Source organism: Pagrus pagrus, assembly GCF_965226575.1.
Source record: "Pagrus pagrus genome assembly, chromosome: 9".
In the NCBI taxonomy this organism is placed as follows: Eukaryota; Metazoa; Chordata; class Actinopteri; order Spariformes; family Sparidae; genus Pagrus; species Pagrus pagrus.
The window spans coordinates 20,766,038-20,783,827 of NC_140193.1; the positions used below are offsets into that span (position 1 = coordinate 20,766,038).

At 39.8% G+C, this 17,790-nt stretch overlaps 2 protein-coding genes across 2 annotated transcripts; both read left to right on the plus strand.

The window, feature by feature from the left end:
• Positions 1-1,042: 1,042 nt before the first annotated feature.
• On the plus strand, positions 1,043-5,489 carry otc (ornithine transcarbamylase). The gene is made up of 10 exons (XM_084361575.1): positions 1,043-1,210; positions 1,312-1,450; positions 1,558-1,639; positions 2,579-2,666; positions 2,961-3,114; positions 3,194-3,316; positions 3,513-3,566; positions 3,654-3,803; positions 4,243-4,380; positions 4,470-5,489. Exons 1-10 carry the CDS (start codon positions 1,128-1,130, stop codon positions 4,527-4,529), a joined length of 1,071 nt encoding a protein of 356 aa, XP_084217701.1. The 5' UTR covers positions 1,043-1,127; the 3' UTR covers positions 4,530-5,489.
• A 1,293-nt stretch (positions 5,490-6,782) lies between these two features.
• gpr161b (G protein-coupled receptor 161b) lies at positions 6,783-15,594 on the plus strand. The gene is made up of 6 exons (XM_084362249.1): positions 6,783-7,341; positions 9,373-9,760; positions 12,126-12,847; positions 13,294-13,401; positions 14,570-14,695; positions 14,869-15,594. Exons 2-6 carry the CDS (start codon positions 9,417-9,419, stop codon positions 15,138-15,140), a joined length of 1,572 nt encoding a protein of 523 aa, XP_084218375.1. The 5' UTR covers positions 6,783-7,341; positions 9,373-9,416; the 3' UTR covers positions 15,141-15,594.
• The last annotated feature ends 2,196 nt before the right edge of the window (positions 15,595-17,790 follow it).

The following is a 17,790-nucleotide window of genomic DNA, read 5'->3' on the forward strand; positions in this document are numbered from 1 at the left end:
TTTAATTGAAGAAATAATTCTTCAATTAAAAAAAAAAAAAAAGTTGAATTAGTTCAGGCGTGTAAAACTGACTCATACTGTAAATATACAAGAACAAGTGCACGTACACACCCAGCTCTCCGAGGAGAAGGGATCTCTCTCTGAATTGCCTTTCCCAGGGTTTCTTCCTGTGTCCTTTCAAGGTTGTTCTGAGGTTCAGGGGGAGTTGTTCCTCGTCTTCTTAGAGAGCTTGGGCTGGGTACCTGTTCCTGAACTGGATCTGCAAGGCCAACTGTCACACTGGTTTTCTCCGGGTGCTCCGGTTAACCAACTTTAATTGAAGAAATAATTCTTCAATTAAAAAAAAAAAAAAGTTGAATTAGTTCAGGCGTGTAAAACTGACCCTGCTCCTCACAAATATACAAGAACAAATGCACGTACACACCCAGCTGTCTGAGGAGAGCATGAAAATTAGATCAAATAAAAAATTTGCCTTAAAAAGTATTTTTTTAATAATGTCATGTTTGTCACTCACTCACACACACTCACTCACTGACTTACACACAAACACACAAACACACTCACTCATCCACTCACTCACCAACACACTCACACTCACTCACTCACTCAGACTCACTTAAAGGTGTAGTTTTTGTACCTTCCAGTGTTTCTTTCATTTGGTCACAAGGTTACTTACCGGAAATTAAAACAGAACTAAATCGAAGTAGTGGAAAAATGTGTTTAAAACAGGAACCAAATAAAATACCCTTCAAGAAAAACTCAAACTAAACTGAAACAACAGATGATGAAGCTAAAACTTTTTCAGTTTTACAGTTTTTCTCAATTGCTAAAACACTAAAACCCATTGGCTGAACAAAGTTCGCAGTTGCCTGAACTCATTTAGGTATCTATCTATCTATCTATCTATCTATCTATCTATCTATCTACTGTATCTATTTATCATGTTTTGGAAGAAGCCACGCCCCGCCTCCCCGTGTTGCGGTGACGTCAGTGGAAGCCTCGCTTCTGATTGGTTGTCTCTCAGGCAGCATGCTGCGGAGCAGGCAGTGAGTGAAAGTTGATTTCTCTCTGATGAAACATTCACACTACGTTACACTCTAGCTGTAGTATTTCCCCCTTGAGCTGCGATGTCTACCAAACTATTATCTGTGAACAACACAGTGTTCAAATGTTTGAAAACTCTCCTGAACAGTCGGCCGCGTGGGTTTAGGTAAGTCACTTCACATAACTTTTATGTCGATGTTTTGTCTGCAGTGCTGATATTGTTAATACGAGGAGGAATGAAACAGGCAGTTTGTCTGCGTGTTTCAGCACTGGAGCTGCTTCTCTTGGTTCAGTGAGTTTAAAGGGTCGCAGCTGTCTCACTCTGAAGGACTTCAGCTCAGATGAGATCAAGAGGCTGCTGTGGGTGTCAGGGGATCTAAAACATCGGATCAAGCATGAAAAGCAGGTAGCTAATATGAGCTAAACCAGTGTTATCCACTGGTCAAGTGTCCTCCAGTTTTATTGTGTAACTTCAGGGTCATTTAAGGAAGCTAACTGTTGTTTCTGTTTCAGTATCTTCCTCTTCTGCAAGGAAAGTCGATTGCAATGATATTTGAGAAGAGGAGCACCAGAACAAGAATGTCCACAGAAACAGGTGTCTGTTTTTTGTATAAGTTAGGAATCTGCACAAGTGTATGTCATGTGCTTCAGTCAAACACTCCTCACCATGCAGAACAGAGTGGTGCTGTGGGCACATTTTTATAAATGCAATAGGCAGCTTACAAGTGTATTTTCATTTACATTACTTGAATTTACGCGTTTAAACCTGACTTTTTAAATTTGATTTATAAGCATCTAACTGAAATAAAACACCTCATACTGTTCACTGGGCTGATACTATTCATCAGTGTGTTCAGCGTGGTAAAAGTCATTGTGAACACATGCACAAAAGATTTGCTGAAAGGTGACTTTCAGTGCAGCGCTCCAACGGTCTGCATCTGAACTTTTCCCCATTTGCTGTCCCACTTCAACACTTACACAAGGTTGTGTGCTTATTTTTTTTTTTTTAACACAATGGTCATTAAAGTTGCCTTTAAGGATAAGTTGCCCCAAAACAACTGGAGTAGATGGGGACTTGTTTAAAAATGTAAAATAACAACCATAAAGAGTAAAAGTAGATGCAAAGTAGTAACAGTAGATGAAAAGTAGCTCCATACAGCTCGTCCCTGAAAACCCAGAGATCCCAAATTGATTTGAAAAGACAGTATTCACACCCTTTTTAAAGCAGCAATCTTTACTGTAGCTGCTAGGCTAAAAGCATTAGCGTGCACGCCATCTGAAGTGGGTATATGAGCTTGACTGCGCGCTGAAGATGTAAATAACGTCTATTCAAATCAATTTGAGATCTTGGAGCTTCTGAAGAGTTGGATTACGCTAGACAACTTGTATGGAGCCATTTTTTTCCCCCATTTTTTTTTACTTTTAAAAACAAGTCCCCATCTTCTTCAGATGTTTTCAATCTGCATGAGGGTAATCAGATAATGACTGAATATTAATTTATGGCTGAACTTCTTCTTTAATATCCTAATTCCAGGTTTTGCTTTGCTGGGTGGGCACCCTTGTTTCCTCACCTCTCAGGACATCCACCTGGGAGTGAATGAGAGTTCCACAGACACAGCGAGGTGAGTCTTATAATTATGCAATGACACAATGACATTGACGTCAGTCAGTTGTTGGATGTAGGTTATTTATGTGCACTCATTTGTTTATCCAGGAAAGCCTTAATTAGCGTGGCATTTTTCAGTCTAACTCTGCCTCACATGTTGAAATTTTGATGTCCAAGTTAGTAACATTTGTCTCATGTTGTCCACTGATGCTGCTAATATCTGAAGGAGAGAAGAGAAGAGTGTTTGTGGGTCAGTGTATGAACCGCAGCTCCTGCGTTTCCCTCTGTAACCTCTAAACTCCCACCACAGGGTTCTCTCAGGACTCTGTGATATTGTCTTGGCACGAGTCTACAGTCACTCCACACTGGTGGAGCTGGATAAAGAGGCCTCCATCCCCATCATTAACGGTCTGTCTGACCTCTACCACCCAATCCAGATTCTGGCTGACTTCCTCACCTTACAGGTACCGCAACCCTTCAATATACTGCAATTTTCATCCAGTAAATGATAATGTTTTCTAAATTACTACCATTCTCTTCAAGGAGCATTATGGGTCTCTTAGTGGACTAACAGTGAGCTGGATTGGAGATGGAAACAACGTCCTGCACTCCTTCATGATGACTGCAGCCAAACTGGGAGTTCATCTTAAGATCGCTACACCAAAGGTTTGCCTCGCTTTGCGTGGTCATGTACATCTGACGTCTCATTTTATACTCCCCTCTTTTTTCTGGTTTCTTGTTTTGTAGATGCAGGTATAAACGCATGGCATCGATATTAATCATCTGATTTCTCCAATTGCTACGTGTGAGAAAATATACTTGAGAAACAAACACCTGTGGTTAACTAAATCTTGATTTTCAGGGGTACGAGCCAGAGCAGAGTGTTATTCAAGAGGCACAAAGACTCTCCAGAGAGGTGAGGTCTTCTTCAGGCGTAATTCTTATAAAAAGTCCTCTTGTTAAAGGGCTGCTTATTAATTCATAACATTGCACTTTGTCTCAGCATGGGACCCAACTTGTTCTGACCTCTGACCCGATGGAGGCCGCCCACGACAGCAACGTTTTGGTCACAGACACTTGGGTCAGCATGGGACAGGAGGAGGAGAAGAAGAAGAGGCTCAAAGACTTTCAAGGCTACCAGATAACAATGAAGGTAAATAAGAATACTGTCTTTGTTTTATTTAGAGGCAAAATCCCATTTTTTCAACAGTTTAGAGCAGGACTCTCTGTCTCAAATGTGCGCCTGCTGACTGCCTGTACAGAAAGCAGTAGAATTTAACATTCTGCTAATTGTTTACATGATAAACTCTAACACTAATTACAGACTTCATCTGACATATAAATCATCGTGCAAGCTTTAAATAAAACTCTTGCACAGACACATAATTATATAGGTGACACCATTTTCTGAGAAAAAAAAATACAGTAATCATTTTGGTAAATATAAGTATGTCTTTACATCTTGCCAGTAAATATTTGCAATATTTTCTGTCCCTGAGCAAAGGAGCAGAGTTTTAATTTTTGACAATTTAGAGAGAAAGTTTGAGTTTAAGTAAGTCTGAGCTCCATGTTTTGGTACTGGTCCACTACAGACAGGAAGTGTGACCAAACCAGACTGGACCTTCCTGCACTGTCTCCCCCGGAAAATGGAGGAGGTGGATGACGAGGTGTTCTACTCATCACGCTCCCTCGTGTTCCCCGAGGCAGAGAATAGAAAGTGGACGATCATGGTGAGAAACTTGAATAAACACATTTGTTAATGTATAATTTTGTACTGTTACTGTTTTAACTTGATCCTTACAACTGTCCTCTGTTTCAGGGTCTGATGGTTTCTCTTCTGACTGACTACTCTCCACAGATCCCCATGCTCAAGTTTTAAGTTCAGGTGGACTTTTGCTTGTGTGTTATGATGAATGTCAATAGTACACCCATTGATAGCACTATCACAAAACTAGAGTGATTACCAAAGTGTCTGTGTTTACATTGTTTAATTCAGAGCATTGTTTGCTCTTAACCATTGCTGTTTGATCATTATTATCTGCCATCTGTCTACATTCTACATTTACTGTTACAGAGAGCAAGGATTGCTGTGGTCATGAGGTTTACAGTGTAAATGTCGTTGCTATACTTGTGTTACGGAAAAGAAAAAGATTACTGAGCCTTTCATCAACTTATTAACAGTCTCCAACACTATCAGCCCGAGCTGACCAATCACATTCCTTGCAGTGTGTACACGGTGTTTATACAGCCGCTGAAACTCCCAACGTATAGTTACATTTTTGAGAAAAATGCACATCATTTGCTGTGCCCCTTTAATGCCTATGTATAAACCTGGCTTTACTGCCAAATGCTTTGTTCACACCACACTCCTCAATTATCACACCACTGCTTTTTATGTTTTAATTAAACACACATATATATATACACTGAATTTCAAGTTACAGCAGACCATGTTTTCAGAATACATCATGCATATTGAAAGTACTGATTCGGCACAGTAAGAAAAACAATTTGGAAACACTTGAAACTGGCTTGTCAAAGGTAATCATCATAGATCACATGGTATTTAGAGAATGGGCTGAAAAATGGACAGAAACACAGGTGTTGTAGATGTCATAAAGCAGGTGAACATTGTGTTGTAAGATGAATCCCCTCCCGCACGGTTAAACCTGATTTCAATATCCTTTTAAAGTCTGAATGTATACAAATGTGCCTTTTACATCATGCTCTTCACACGTGTAGAGTTTTGTGTATTGTTCCTCAAGAGCCTAAAGAAGAACAAAACTGAGAGAATCAAATTGTTATTCAATAACTATAAACAATAAAACATTACACTCTATCCATGGTTTTAGTCAAAGTCTACAATAGTCCAGTTTTTGTTACAGTGGAGCCTAAACAGTGTCTGAAATCCAGGGTTTAGTTGTTGACTGCTCATGTCTGAAAGCACCTGTAATTACAGGCACAGGTAAGGAATTAATTTTTTTTGTGATACCCTTATCTGTACTTACTTGAACTTTCTTCTTGTTGAGATTTTCTTTTTTGTGAGCACTTTTTTATTTTTTACTGAGGTAAGCAGTAAAAAGATGGTGCAACAAGCTCGTCAACCAAAGTAAACTCCAAAAAACAAAGACATAAAAACAAGAACTGAAAAAAGGGCCTCTTAATTTCAACTCCTATTGGCAGTTTATTCTTTTTTTTTTGTCCGTCATGAGTTTGTGTTTGTCATATCTTTTTAGAAATTTGTTCTCCCAGACACATTACACAATACTTTTGCGACTTATTTATTTATTTATATTTCTTATAACAAAGTTCCATCTTTGCCAGGGACCATCTTTGACACAGTGTTGTGGATTGTGGTGGTTAGTTTTACTGCATATGTAATATTACATAGGTAATATGTAATAATTTATTACATAATAGTTCAAGGCAAGTTTATTTATATAGCACAATTCAGACACAAGGCAACTCAAAGTGCTTTACAGGGGCATACAATTACATTAAAAGACATTAAAGATTGCATTTAAAATACATTAAAAACAAGTAGGAAGACATGAAGAAACAAAACATTTAAACAAGTTAAGAAATAGGAAAATAAGCTAAAATAGAATAGGTTTAAAAGAGACAAGACTAAAGAATAAAAGTCACAGTGCAGTTCAAAGCTTTAGAAAAGGTCTTCAGCCTTGATTTAAAAGAGGTGAGAGTTGGAGCGGACCTACAGTTTTGTTCCAGATATGTGCACATAATAACTGAATGCTGCTTGTCCATGTTTAGTTTTGACTCTAGGGACTGAAAGCAGACCTGTACCTGACGACCTCAGAGGTCTGGGTGGTTCATAACGTAGCAGCAGATCAGAAATGTATTTTGGCCCTAAACCATTCAGTACTTTACAAACCAACAGCAGGATTTTGAAATCTATTCTTTGACAGACAGGAAGCCAGTGTAACAATCTGAGAACTGCAGTGATGTGATCCACCAGCCCTGCAGAGCTCAACACAGCACTCTTTTAGACCAGAGGGCGCCATCTTATGGGCGGAGTCGGTATCGTCCCGCTGCTCTGATTGGATAACGAAAAGATAACTTGTTTGTGCGGGAAGCTTTGATCTACGTGGGTGGTCCAGTCGGTGAAAACGATGCTGCGTAGCGCTTCATTCATAAACATCTGCAGCCTGTTATTAAAGAGACACGCAGGATTACATGGGCTGAGTTTTTTTTGGGTAAACATAAACACAAACGCCTACACTAACTACACGTCGCATCTGAAGCAGAAGAAAGTGTACTCTTATTGTTTTCAACACATTGAGTGTCATGATGATTAAAAAGTGCATGACTTCAATGCAACAGCACGCTAAGCTCCTCACGTTAATGACAGGAAAGTCATGTTAGCAGCTGTAATGGCGTAATGAAAACAGGGCGATTCTCCTCGACGACCACCCACACAGCGAAGGAGTCTGCTAGGAGAGGGAGTAGGAGCTGAGGTGGGAGGAGGACGCCATTGCAGCCGCAGCTGGCCGCTTGTGATTCGGCTGAGGAGGGACAAACGTTACCAAACTCAACAATGTCGGGGGGCTTTCAGAGATTTTTCCACCGCAGCCCACAATTGCTTGGTTGTAGCGTGAAAACGGACTAGCAGGATGGACGGTTTGCCTTTAAAGAGGAAAAAAATGTGGAGCCACAGCGCCGAGCCGAAGCAGGTAAAGAGGGATAGCTGTGTTTCAGGGGGACAATGGGAGAAAGTTTGAGCTAACCCAGGCTAACTAACGGTAGTTGCTTTAGCTAAGTTAGCGTCACTGCTAGCAAACACAAACTAGTGCAGTCACAGTTCTGCATCCTCTTCACACGTTTACTTTTGTCAGTGTCGAGCTGCACAGAAACATTAAATGTCGCTAGTCTTTGGCTTAAACCTCCGTTTTCTTGCCACTTTGGGTTAAACTGTGTAAAAAGTTAATTTAACCCGAGTATCGTCATGGTGAGAGATGGAAACAGATATACTTCTGTGTTGTAAAACAGCGGCCGTCTGAATTGTAGACACCTTTCCACGACTGTGTAAGGTCAAATGTTGAACTAAGTCGATATACACGTGATTTATTAGAGGGGGTTTTAGCCTCTAGGCTTTTGACTTTGGTGTATCTAACGTTAAAACATGTAAATGGCTCAGTTAACGTTACATGACTGCGAACATTCCCGAGGACTATAAACATATAAAGTCAGTAGCGTATGAAGTATTGCGATCTTTGAGCAACTTAAAATGAAGCTAAACTAGCAGTACAACAGTTCATAAATACTTCAGTCACTTCAAGGTAAAGTCCTGCGTTTAAATTCTTAATAAGTAACTTCACGTTACAGTTGTTGTCATTGTTATGTTATTAGATCATTATATTATTACTACTAATGTAAAGTGTAAAGACTATTTGAACTGTGTAGCTGGTCGAGAAGAAGACATTGTTTACATTTTACATATACTGTTGTGTTAATATTTACAAATGTATAGTGTTTTATACATACCTGTGATGTGTTTGCAACGTGCTCACCTAAGTAACACAAAGTAACTAGTAACTAAAGCTGTTAAGATACATGTAGTGGAGTAGAGGTATGACAGAAATGCAAATACTTACATTAAGTCATGTACCTCAGAAGTGTGTACTTGATGAAATGCACTACTGCTTTAAAGGGGCTGTGTGTAGTTTTGTAATAATACATACTCAGAAATATTTATTTTTTCCATAACTGAATAAATAAGCTGTTCTTAGAAGTAAATGGCAGGGTCCGCCACATATAAACAAAGTAAAACAGTGTGAAGCTGTGTTGTCCTTTAAGGTCAGTTGGATTATTCATTTTATTCGGTCATGAAAACAAAGAGAGTTTGGTTATTTAGTTTGTTTAGGCATAAAGAAATCATTCGATGAAGATCTTTCTCTTCTGATTAAAATGTCTTTCCCAAAACTACATAGTGCACCTTTAAAGCCACGAGAGGCTAAATTATGTTTCAGAAGGTTTACTGAAAATCACATGCACATCGCAACTACCCCTTTTTTACTAACCATTTTTGCAGCCACTGGTTTCAGTTCATATCTACTGAGTATGAAAAGTAAATAGCAGGCTCTTAAAACTAGCCAGAGATGTGTAATCCATTACTATGTACATAAAGTCTGTTTACATGTTTATCAAGTTACAATATTGTTATGAGGCTATGCAGTGCAAACGTCTCATGTCAAAATGCAAGCTGACATGAAAAAACTATTCTCAGTTATCAAGCAAAAATGCCAAACCTTTGCTTCCAGCTTCTTAGACTTGCTGCTTTTCTATATTTTACATCATTATATCATCAGGTTTTGGTCTGTTGGTTGGAGAAAATAAGCAGTTGGAAGACATAGGCTTTTGGTCTAGGTAACCGTGGCAGGCATTAGATTGAATAATTGTGAAAATAATCGTTAGTTGCACCCCACCCTCTTACTTCCTGTGATGGATTACACAACCCAAGGAAGTTTCAAGATGCCACCAAATGATTTTCTTAGTGTACGGGAATGAATGGAAAACAATGTTTGCCTGGGAAAATAAATGAAACGTTAACTTACAATTACAAATTGTAAGCAAAAATATTGATTGTACAATATTGTGACCCTTTTAATAGTCAGACTTTAACAGTTTGTTAGAAGATTTTTAGTAATCCTTTATTTCTAATTCTGACAGTGTAATCATGTCTAACCATGCCTTTCTCCTGACAGTCTCCTACCATTCCTACACCTGTCTGGTGGCCCACTCTCTCACCATGAACACCAGTAGGAACTGCACCACGTTGGGGAATGGTGAGGGTCTGACTGCCCTGGAGTCAGTCTCCATTGTGACCATCACACTCCTCGCCTGCCTGGGGAACCTCCTGATAGTGGTGACCCTTTATCGCAGGCCTTATCTGCTCACACCCAGCAACAAGTTTGTGTTCAGCCTGACCCTCTCCAACCTGCTGCTTTCCATGCTGGTGCTGCCGTTCGTGGCCGTGAGCTCAGCAAAGAAAGAGTGGGTGTTTGGGGTGGTGTGGTGTAACTTCACTGCTCTGCTCTACCTACTCATCAGCTCTGCCAGCATGCTCACCCTCGGAGCTATTGCCATTGACAGGTTAGTGCTGGATAATGATTGCAGTCGTGAGCACTCGGATAATCATGGTATCTGGAAAAGTATTATTTAGCCACTGTGTGGCAGTGCAACAAGCTACAAGCACAACATTAACACAACCCTGATCTGCTCTGTTTTGTTTTTGGTCTCCGCCAACTCCTGAGGCAAATATCTGGCTCTTAAGCTAGTAAATGCTCCACTATGTTCATCAGCTAGTTGCTAACTTTGTATGTCTGCTGTTTATCAAAGGATTATCAGGTTGTTTTGCTAAAAACAGCTGAGTACTATGACTGGGAACAAAGGTAATGGGAGCGATGAGAGTGAACCAAAACGGTTACGTTGCAGGAAGTAAATTCAAAACAATGAGCTGAAAGACACTCTGTTAGGCTGAGGGGAACTTCAGAGTTAGATTATACATGTCCCATTACACGCGTTCATTTGACCCATTGTTAAAGGAGCACTATGTATTTTGATATTTACAATATTAATGAGGTAATAATACAAACTCAGAGTGGGTGGGAGCAGCTTTAAAGTCAAACATAAAACACAACAATAAATAACAGTCATGCACAAAAAGCAGTGGATAATGGGTACAAATGTAGGCACTTGTTACCAGAATTTGTTCGATTGCCTGAGGCACTTAACCACCATGACCAGTGCATGTGCTCACTGACCAATGGTATCAGATTGTGGTTGTACTGGGCAGCTCCCACATGATGTGGAAAGTGCAGTTTTGTGAGTGATGTCTCTGTTTACACAAATGTTGTTGCCAGTGTAGTGAGTAGTGTTGGTATTATTGTCTGCAAAAAATACAGAAATCCACAGTAAATAGAGAGATACATAAAAAATACAAAGATAGTAGCTGAAGGAATGATAGTTAAAGGCATCAGAAATTGTGTTCAGTTTACTTGGATCTATCATGAAAATTTCTTCCCAACCGCCTTTAGAGACATATAGCCTCAATGAGATTAGCAGCAGCTAGAGTACATTTGTCAGTATTTATTTAACCCCATAAAAAGGAGATTTTTTATATATTCAAGGAATAATTCAGTGTAGTTTGATCTCCTTAATTTTTGTAAGTTAATATGAGACTCTGACGTTTCTGGCTTTCAAAGAAACATACTAATCTTCTGTTGTGTTGTGAAAATGTAGTGTTTCCCTTTAAGGTCAGTATGTAGCCTTATAAATAAGATTGGTTAACCACACACTTAGGTCATGGTACATTTCTGGAGATTTTCCCAGCTCAAGTGACAAGCATTAGTCTGGCTTATTACACAGTAACTTAAATGTGGACAGGCATGAATGAACCATTCATCTGCAGGGCTGAGATTATTTCCACTAATTCTTATTTTTAGAAACAAGAAACTGATAAACAAATACAAGCTGACACGGATGCAGCTAATCCATAATTCTGGACTCGACTTTCACCCCTTTTTTTCTTTGCTTATTCTTTGACTAGATATTTACTGATTTGAATACGGATAAAGTATTTTTGAAATGAGGGCTCACATCTGTCAAATAGAAAAAAAGGAAAATATTTATATTCCTCAATTTAGGGTATTGGTACTGTAGCTGGTATCATTAAAATTATACCCAGTCCTACTGAGTGAACATAATTTATGCAGACTATACAGAAAATGATAGTCATAAACAGCAGTAATTGACATTTATGTCATTTATGAATTAAAAGAAAGTAATGCCCCCTAATACCCACCAAACATTTTGTGGTTCCGGGATGTTATGCTTTTCTGTTTTGTGTCACTGTACATGTAATACATTTGTGTTTCGGACCATTAGTCCTACAAAACAAGAGATTTGACGACATCCCATGGGACTGTGGGTAATTACCCTTTTTTGTGGCCATATTCTTATATACTGTATAATAGACTAAAAGATATAACAGTTAAAAATTAATTGAATTTAAGTTGAGTTATTTATTTTATAAAATATTTTTGTTGATGCACTTCAGCTTGGAATTGACATTTAAAAACCACCCTGGTTATATCATACTGTTATTCCTGTTATTGTGGATCACAGAGGACTATAAAATGCAGTTACTAAGCTCTTCTGTAAATTAGCTCAGTAGCACACAGTCCTCACTGTTCTCTGTGCTGTCCTAATTACTCCCAGCACCTTCGGGAATTTTTTGATTACAGTGCATGTTTGTGTTCTTCCTGCCAAGCCTCTCCTTTTCTGTTGTGTTTGCAGTTTTCAGATAACTTTTTCCAGCATTGTTTGGAGGAAAAGTGCAGCTTTTAGCTTCACTCAGATATGAGTAGTCTCTGTGGACCAGAAGGCTCCCATGAGACCAGCTTTGATTTTTCTTTCTGCAGGGTTTCCTCACTGTGCTCCTCTCTCGACCCAACAGGTACTACGCAGTGCTTTACCCGATGATCTACCCCATGAAGATCACAGGAAACCGGGCAGTCGTCGTTATTGCCTATGTGTGGTTACACTCCCTGGTGGGCTGTCTGCCTCCTCTGTTCGGCTGGTCCTCCTTTGAGTTCGACTGCTTCAAGTGGACCTGTGTTGCGTCTTGGCACAGAGAGCCGAGCTACTCAGCCTTCTGGGTCACCTGGTGCACCCTTCCCCCCTTCTTTGTCATGCTGGCCTGTTACGGTGTGATTTTCCGTGTTGCCCGCATGAAAGCTCGTAAAGTACACTGTGGGACGGTTGTTGTGGCCCAGGACGACTCCAGTGGAGCTCAGAGGAACGGACGTAAAAACTCAAGCACCTCCACCTCCTCTAATGGAAGCCGGCGGAGCCTTGTGTACGCGGGGAGTCAGTGCAAGGCCTTCGTCACCATCTTAGTGGTGATCGGCACCTTCCTCATGACCTGGGGTCCATATGTTGGGGTGGTTTGCACCGAGGCTCTGTGGGGTCAGGGGAGTGTGTCTCAGGGACTGGAGACTCTGGTGGCCTGGCTGTCTTTCTGCAGCGCAGTGTGCCATCCGCTCATCTACGGTCTGTGGAATAAAACCGTGAGGAAGGAGCTGCTGGGGATGTGTTTTGGAGATCGCTACTACAGAGAGTCGTTTGCCACACGGCAAAGGACATCTCGCCTCTTCAGCATATCCAACCGAATCACAGGTGAGAGATCAACAGTTGCTCTGCATGTCATGCTGATCAATTCATAGGAGTGTTTAGATCATTCTGTAGATGGTCTTATGATGTTTTTAATCTAAGATACTAAAACATAGACCAAAAATCTGAATCAGCCTTATTGACCAAGTATGTTTATAGCTCTAAAAAAATAGCCTGAACAAAGATTTGCAAACAAAGATATAACTCTTATGTTCAGATAAGTTGGTATATAACTAGATGAGTTGGTATATAACTATTATTTACAGACTATTATGGATATGATGGGTGTTAGTGCAAAGAGTGCTGTAATAAATATTAAATGGGTAGTGCAATAAGTTAGTTACATGCATAATGTTTCTATGTCATTTTTATGTTTATGTGTTTAGATTTACACTGTGTTACTGTTATCATTTCATGTGTTGTATGATCAGATCTTGCTTGTGTTCTTTCAGACTTGGGTATGTCCCCACACCTGACAGCCATGCTGGCGGGTGGCGGACACCTGCTGGCCCCAGGCAGCAGCACAGGAGACACCGGCTTCAGTTTCACTCAGGACTCATGTAAGTGTTGCACACAGGAGGCAGAAGGAATGGGGAGTCTGTCCTCAATTCATGCCATATCCATATACTTCTACACAGCATACACTATATACTTGTATACTGTATACTGTATACTGTTTTTGACTTTGTGGCTTTGTACATTTAATTTGAAGTGATCCTTCAAAGACAGTAAAATGTCTTTCTCAAAATGTAACTCTTAATTTTTGTGATGTTAGAATTGTGCCACCACCACCACCACCACCCACGATTACAGTAATGTGATACTGTAATTGTGGGTGAACAGTTTCTGTTTCCTCTGTGCATTGCATTGCAGAGAGGACAGTTTCCATCAACAACACACTCAAAAATAAGGCATTTTTAGTCAGTTTCGGGCATACCTTATTTTGTCACTGTGTAAACACACTACACACTTAAAACCTGCGAAGAATGAGTTCTGGGACACACGACTCTTCTGTCTGATAATACATTTGCTACTAGTAACATCTACTAAATAATCTCCATTCAATAGTAAATTGAATTTATCAGATTATTTCTGGATCTCTTGAACAACCTAAATTTACTCATATTTGAAATGCAGTGAATACGTTGTTTGATTCCAACAAAATAGTTTCAGTAATCAGTTACTTCTAAACAGACAGTGAAGTATCTGAAGCCTGGACCCTTTAACAGACTAATGAAGCTTCCTGCTTAGAAAAAGTGTCTAACGGAACATAAAAGTCTGAAATATGTTTGTAGGTCTTCTGTTGGATTGAGTTTGGGGTGATTGCTTTCTCAATTATTTATTTAATTTATTAAAATAAAAATCCATCATAATAGAGCCCAAGGTGACAGCTTCAAATAACGTGTTTAGTTTGACCAATAGCCTCAAATATAAAGATATTAAATGTTGACATCTTTTCTGATAAATTGCTTACGTCAAATGGAAATAATGTGATTCATGGCACATCGTGCAAATATGAGGTTTCAAAAGGCTGACAGATGGTCTTACTAACTCGATTGCGTCATGCTCCCACAGCTTTGTTACAGACAGCCTCACATTCCTGTTTCACAGCTCATGTTTTCAGTTCAGAATGGCATTGGGTAGGGCAAGTAATGTCATGTGTAATACAAATAACAACTCATTTGTGTCCTTTCATTAAGAATGTAACGCAGTGTTTTCCCCACGCAGGCACGGACGTGATGCTGCTGGATAACTTCTCCACGGATGGCTCCTCCCACCCACAGTACCATGGAAATTTGTCCGGGAAGAGGAGGAGCTCTGTCACCTTTGAAGACCAGGTGGAGCATTCCAAAGGTATCTGTCGTCTCCAGCTACACAACAGATTACAGGGAGGGGAGTCGCTTCATACTCACTGAGGGTTTAGAAAATGAGTTTGCGTTCAGCGAGCTACAAAGCAAAACATCACACTAAACATAAGATGTGTTTGTCTGATGGGCCTAACAAAGTAATTCTGTTTTTATCCTCAGCTGAAAACACATCCTCTGTTCAAGTCCACGCAGAGGTACACAAATCTCTCGACACCTTCGCGTCCTGTCTGGCGAAGGCGATAGAGAGCGACGCTAAGCTCACCCTGTTTGGGGAGGATCTGGGTCTGCCGGGGGGACTGTTTACAACCAGGGCAGCACCCAGACCCAGATACCTGGACGGTCAGAGACTGAGGCTGGAGAGTATCGATGAAGGGATCGTTAAAGACGACAGAGATGAAGAAGAGCAGGATGTGGAGGAAAAACCAGCCTGAACACAGCTGGTCTGAACAGTCTTATACACCAGTTTATAAGTAAACTCTGTGGGTCCTTCATCCATCACACTACTACATGTGACCATTCATAGTGGTGCTCGTCCTGCTCTGTGGTGCAGTATAAGAAGTCTGATCTCTCTACACATGGTACTCCATACTTGAAATTATTAGGAAACAGGAAGAGGCACATTATTCATTCCACTATGTTGGACCAGGTGCACACCATCAGTGTCTCTGCAAACTTTTATATGGATCAGTGTAATCACATAGGAAGCCTTTACTACTGTAGCCTAAATGATCTGATTGTTGTAGTACCTATTACTATGTATTGTTGCGTTTCCTCTTGTAATAACATGCCTCATTAGGGCTGGGCAATATGAAGAAATAGAACCGCTTTTATCTTCCAAAAGACACTTAACACTGTTATCAGATCAGTTTAAAATTTCTCCTTTATTACGTTAAGAAAAGGATGTTTCAAGCCCAGATTCTCTCTTAATCAGGTGCAAAGAGAGTTTAACATACTGCATACTGATGCTCCACATACACTGGTGTTTCCTCTTATTGAGTGTGATTGTTGAACCTTTATTGTGTGACTGACTGTGTGGGCCTGAACAAACAGGACTTAACACTCTGTTAGCTTTACTTGCACCGTTGACCTAAAATATTGTTCAGTGACAATATAGTACCATATCCATTACACTGGGTTTTAAATACCTTAAATAACAGACTTCACAGTCATTCTTACGACCTCATTCATTACAATAACTTTGATAGGACAGAGAGAGAGAATCAGAGAAAGCTTGTATGTTGGCGTTTAACGTGATACAGCAGACATATTAAAGGGAGCACATAACATTGTTGTGAGTCCATCTGGTGATAGAAATCACACTTATAGTATTTGGGGTTTTTTCACAGAAGACATTTTGACATGTCACAGTAGAAAAAAATCACAGGTATGAATGAATAAAAAAATGGCTGAATTCCATTTAGCTGCTTCAATATCAGGGTCCTGGTATTGTGCATGCTGGCTCACTGACATGACTAACAGGGACATTTGAATTGAATTGAGGATTTGTTATTGTCATCAGTCAAAATGTCTGCTGTGGAAAAAAATCTCGGGTGGATTGAAACGTAGGTGTTGATTTGAATGTTTTTGTTTGTTAGCCCTGACTTCGACCCCAGTGCATGATGGGATAACCCCACCAATCATGATCCAGAATATTGAACTCTCAACATGATTATAGTGATGCAGTATGTGTATGTATTGCCCAGCCCTGAGCTTCATCATGTGAACAGAGTCTGTTGGACAACATTTGTAGTCTTGATAAGGTACTGACAGTGTAACATGGTCCTTATTATGTAGGGCCCTGATGTAACTACAGGTTTACTAGGATGTTTCATGATTATCTGCTACAATAATTGCACTTGAACATGTTGTGTGTACATGTTCTTATAGAAACCACTCTCATTGTGTGCCAGATACTGTCTGGTCAGTATATTGCACACTGTCCAAGGTAAAGCGGTATATAAGCTGCAATGTACGATGATATTAACCACAAACAAATGTGTTAATGAGTAAATGAAGTCCAGAATTTGTCATTAACAGATGAAATCAGTATCTCAAGTTTGTTATTTTAATGAAAATGCATTAGGAGGGCCCTAATTTCGTTTTATTGCACATACTGAGCAGTGCAAAGCGACCGTGTCAGAAAGTCAAATTAACCGAAATATAAGTCTTATTGGAGGACAAGTTCTGTGTGAGGGAAGAACTGGTCCTTATGTACAACACAGTGTCTTAGTAAATATTCATTAGCACAGGTGCTTTACCTCAGTTTATACACTCCATCGCTCCCTTTACTATTATTAAAGGAACTCAGTGGACATTTGTAATATGTAGAGCACAATTCCGATGCTTCAGCTTTACCTCGTGTCTTATTATGTTTAAAAGGTACTTTCTTACTTTTGTAAGAAAATTTATACACCTGAGAAGTGATGTAACCTCTGCTTTCCACTATACAGTAAGTATTAATACAAGTATTTGCATTAAAGTTTTGTATCAAGATTCTTCTATTAAAACTTTTTACATAAATATTTTGGAAACCAATGTATTTTTTCTTTGTGTTGCTCTGACCCTCAGAGTTGAGCTGAACCATGTTCATGTCAGTACAACAGCCACCTGTCCTGAGCCTCTTGTGTATTACTATCATATTGATGTGAAGTTAAATGCCCGGTGGTGTCTAAAAAATCTCACTGAACTATTTTCGAGAAAGAGAAAGTTTCCAAACGAGCCACAATGTTAGTCTGGTTTGAAATCCAGGAGCAGACCAGCCCACGGGTGGCATTCCTCCAGTCCGGTGCAGCCAGTAAGCGTATGAGTGGTTGTCAGAAAGTGTAGCCTGTGTGAGTCAGCCCTGTGGACACATACCATCAGACCTTAAGTGTCATGGACCATGTCGCATTGTGGGTAATGTAGGTAAGAGTGTACAGTGCAGCATTTTCAAAAAAAAACTATCAAATGTCATGTTGTGTCTGACAATGTTATAGGAGTGTAATGCTAAATCAGTGAAGTACTGTTTTAAGCACCTATGTAAGTCCTTAAAGACTCTTCTAACAATTGGGATGAAAATATAACTGCTGTACAATCAAACAG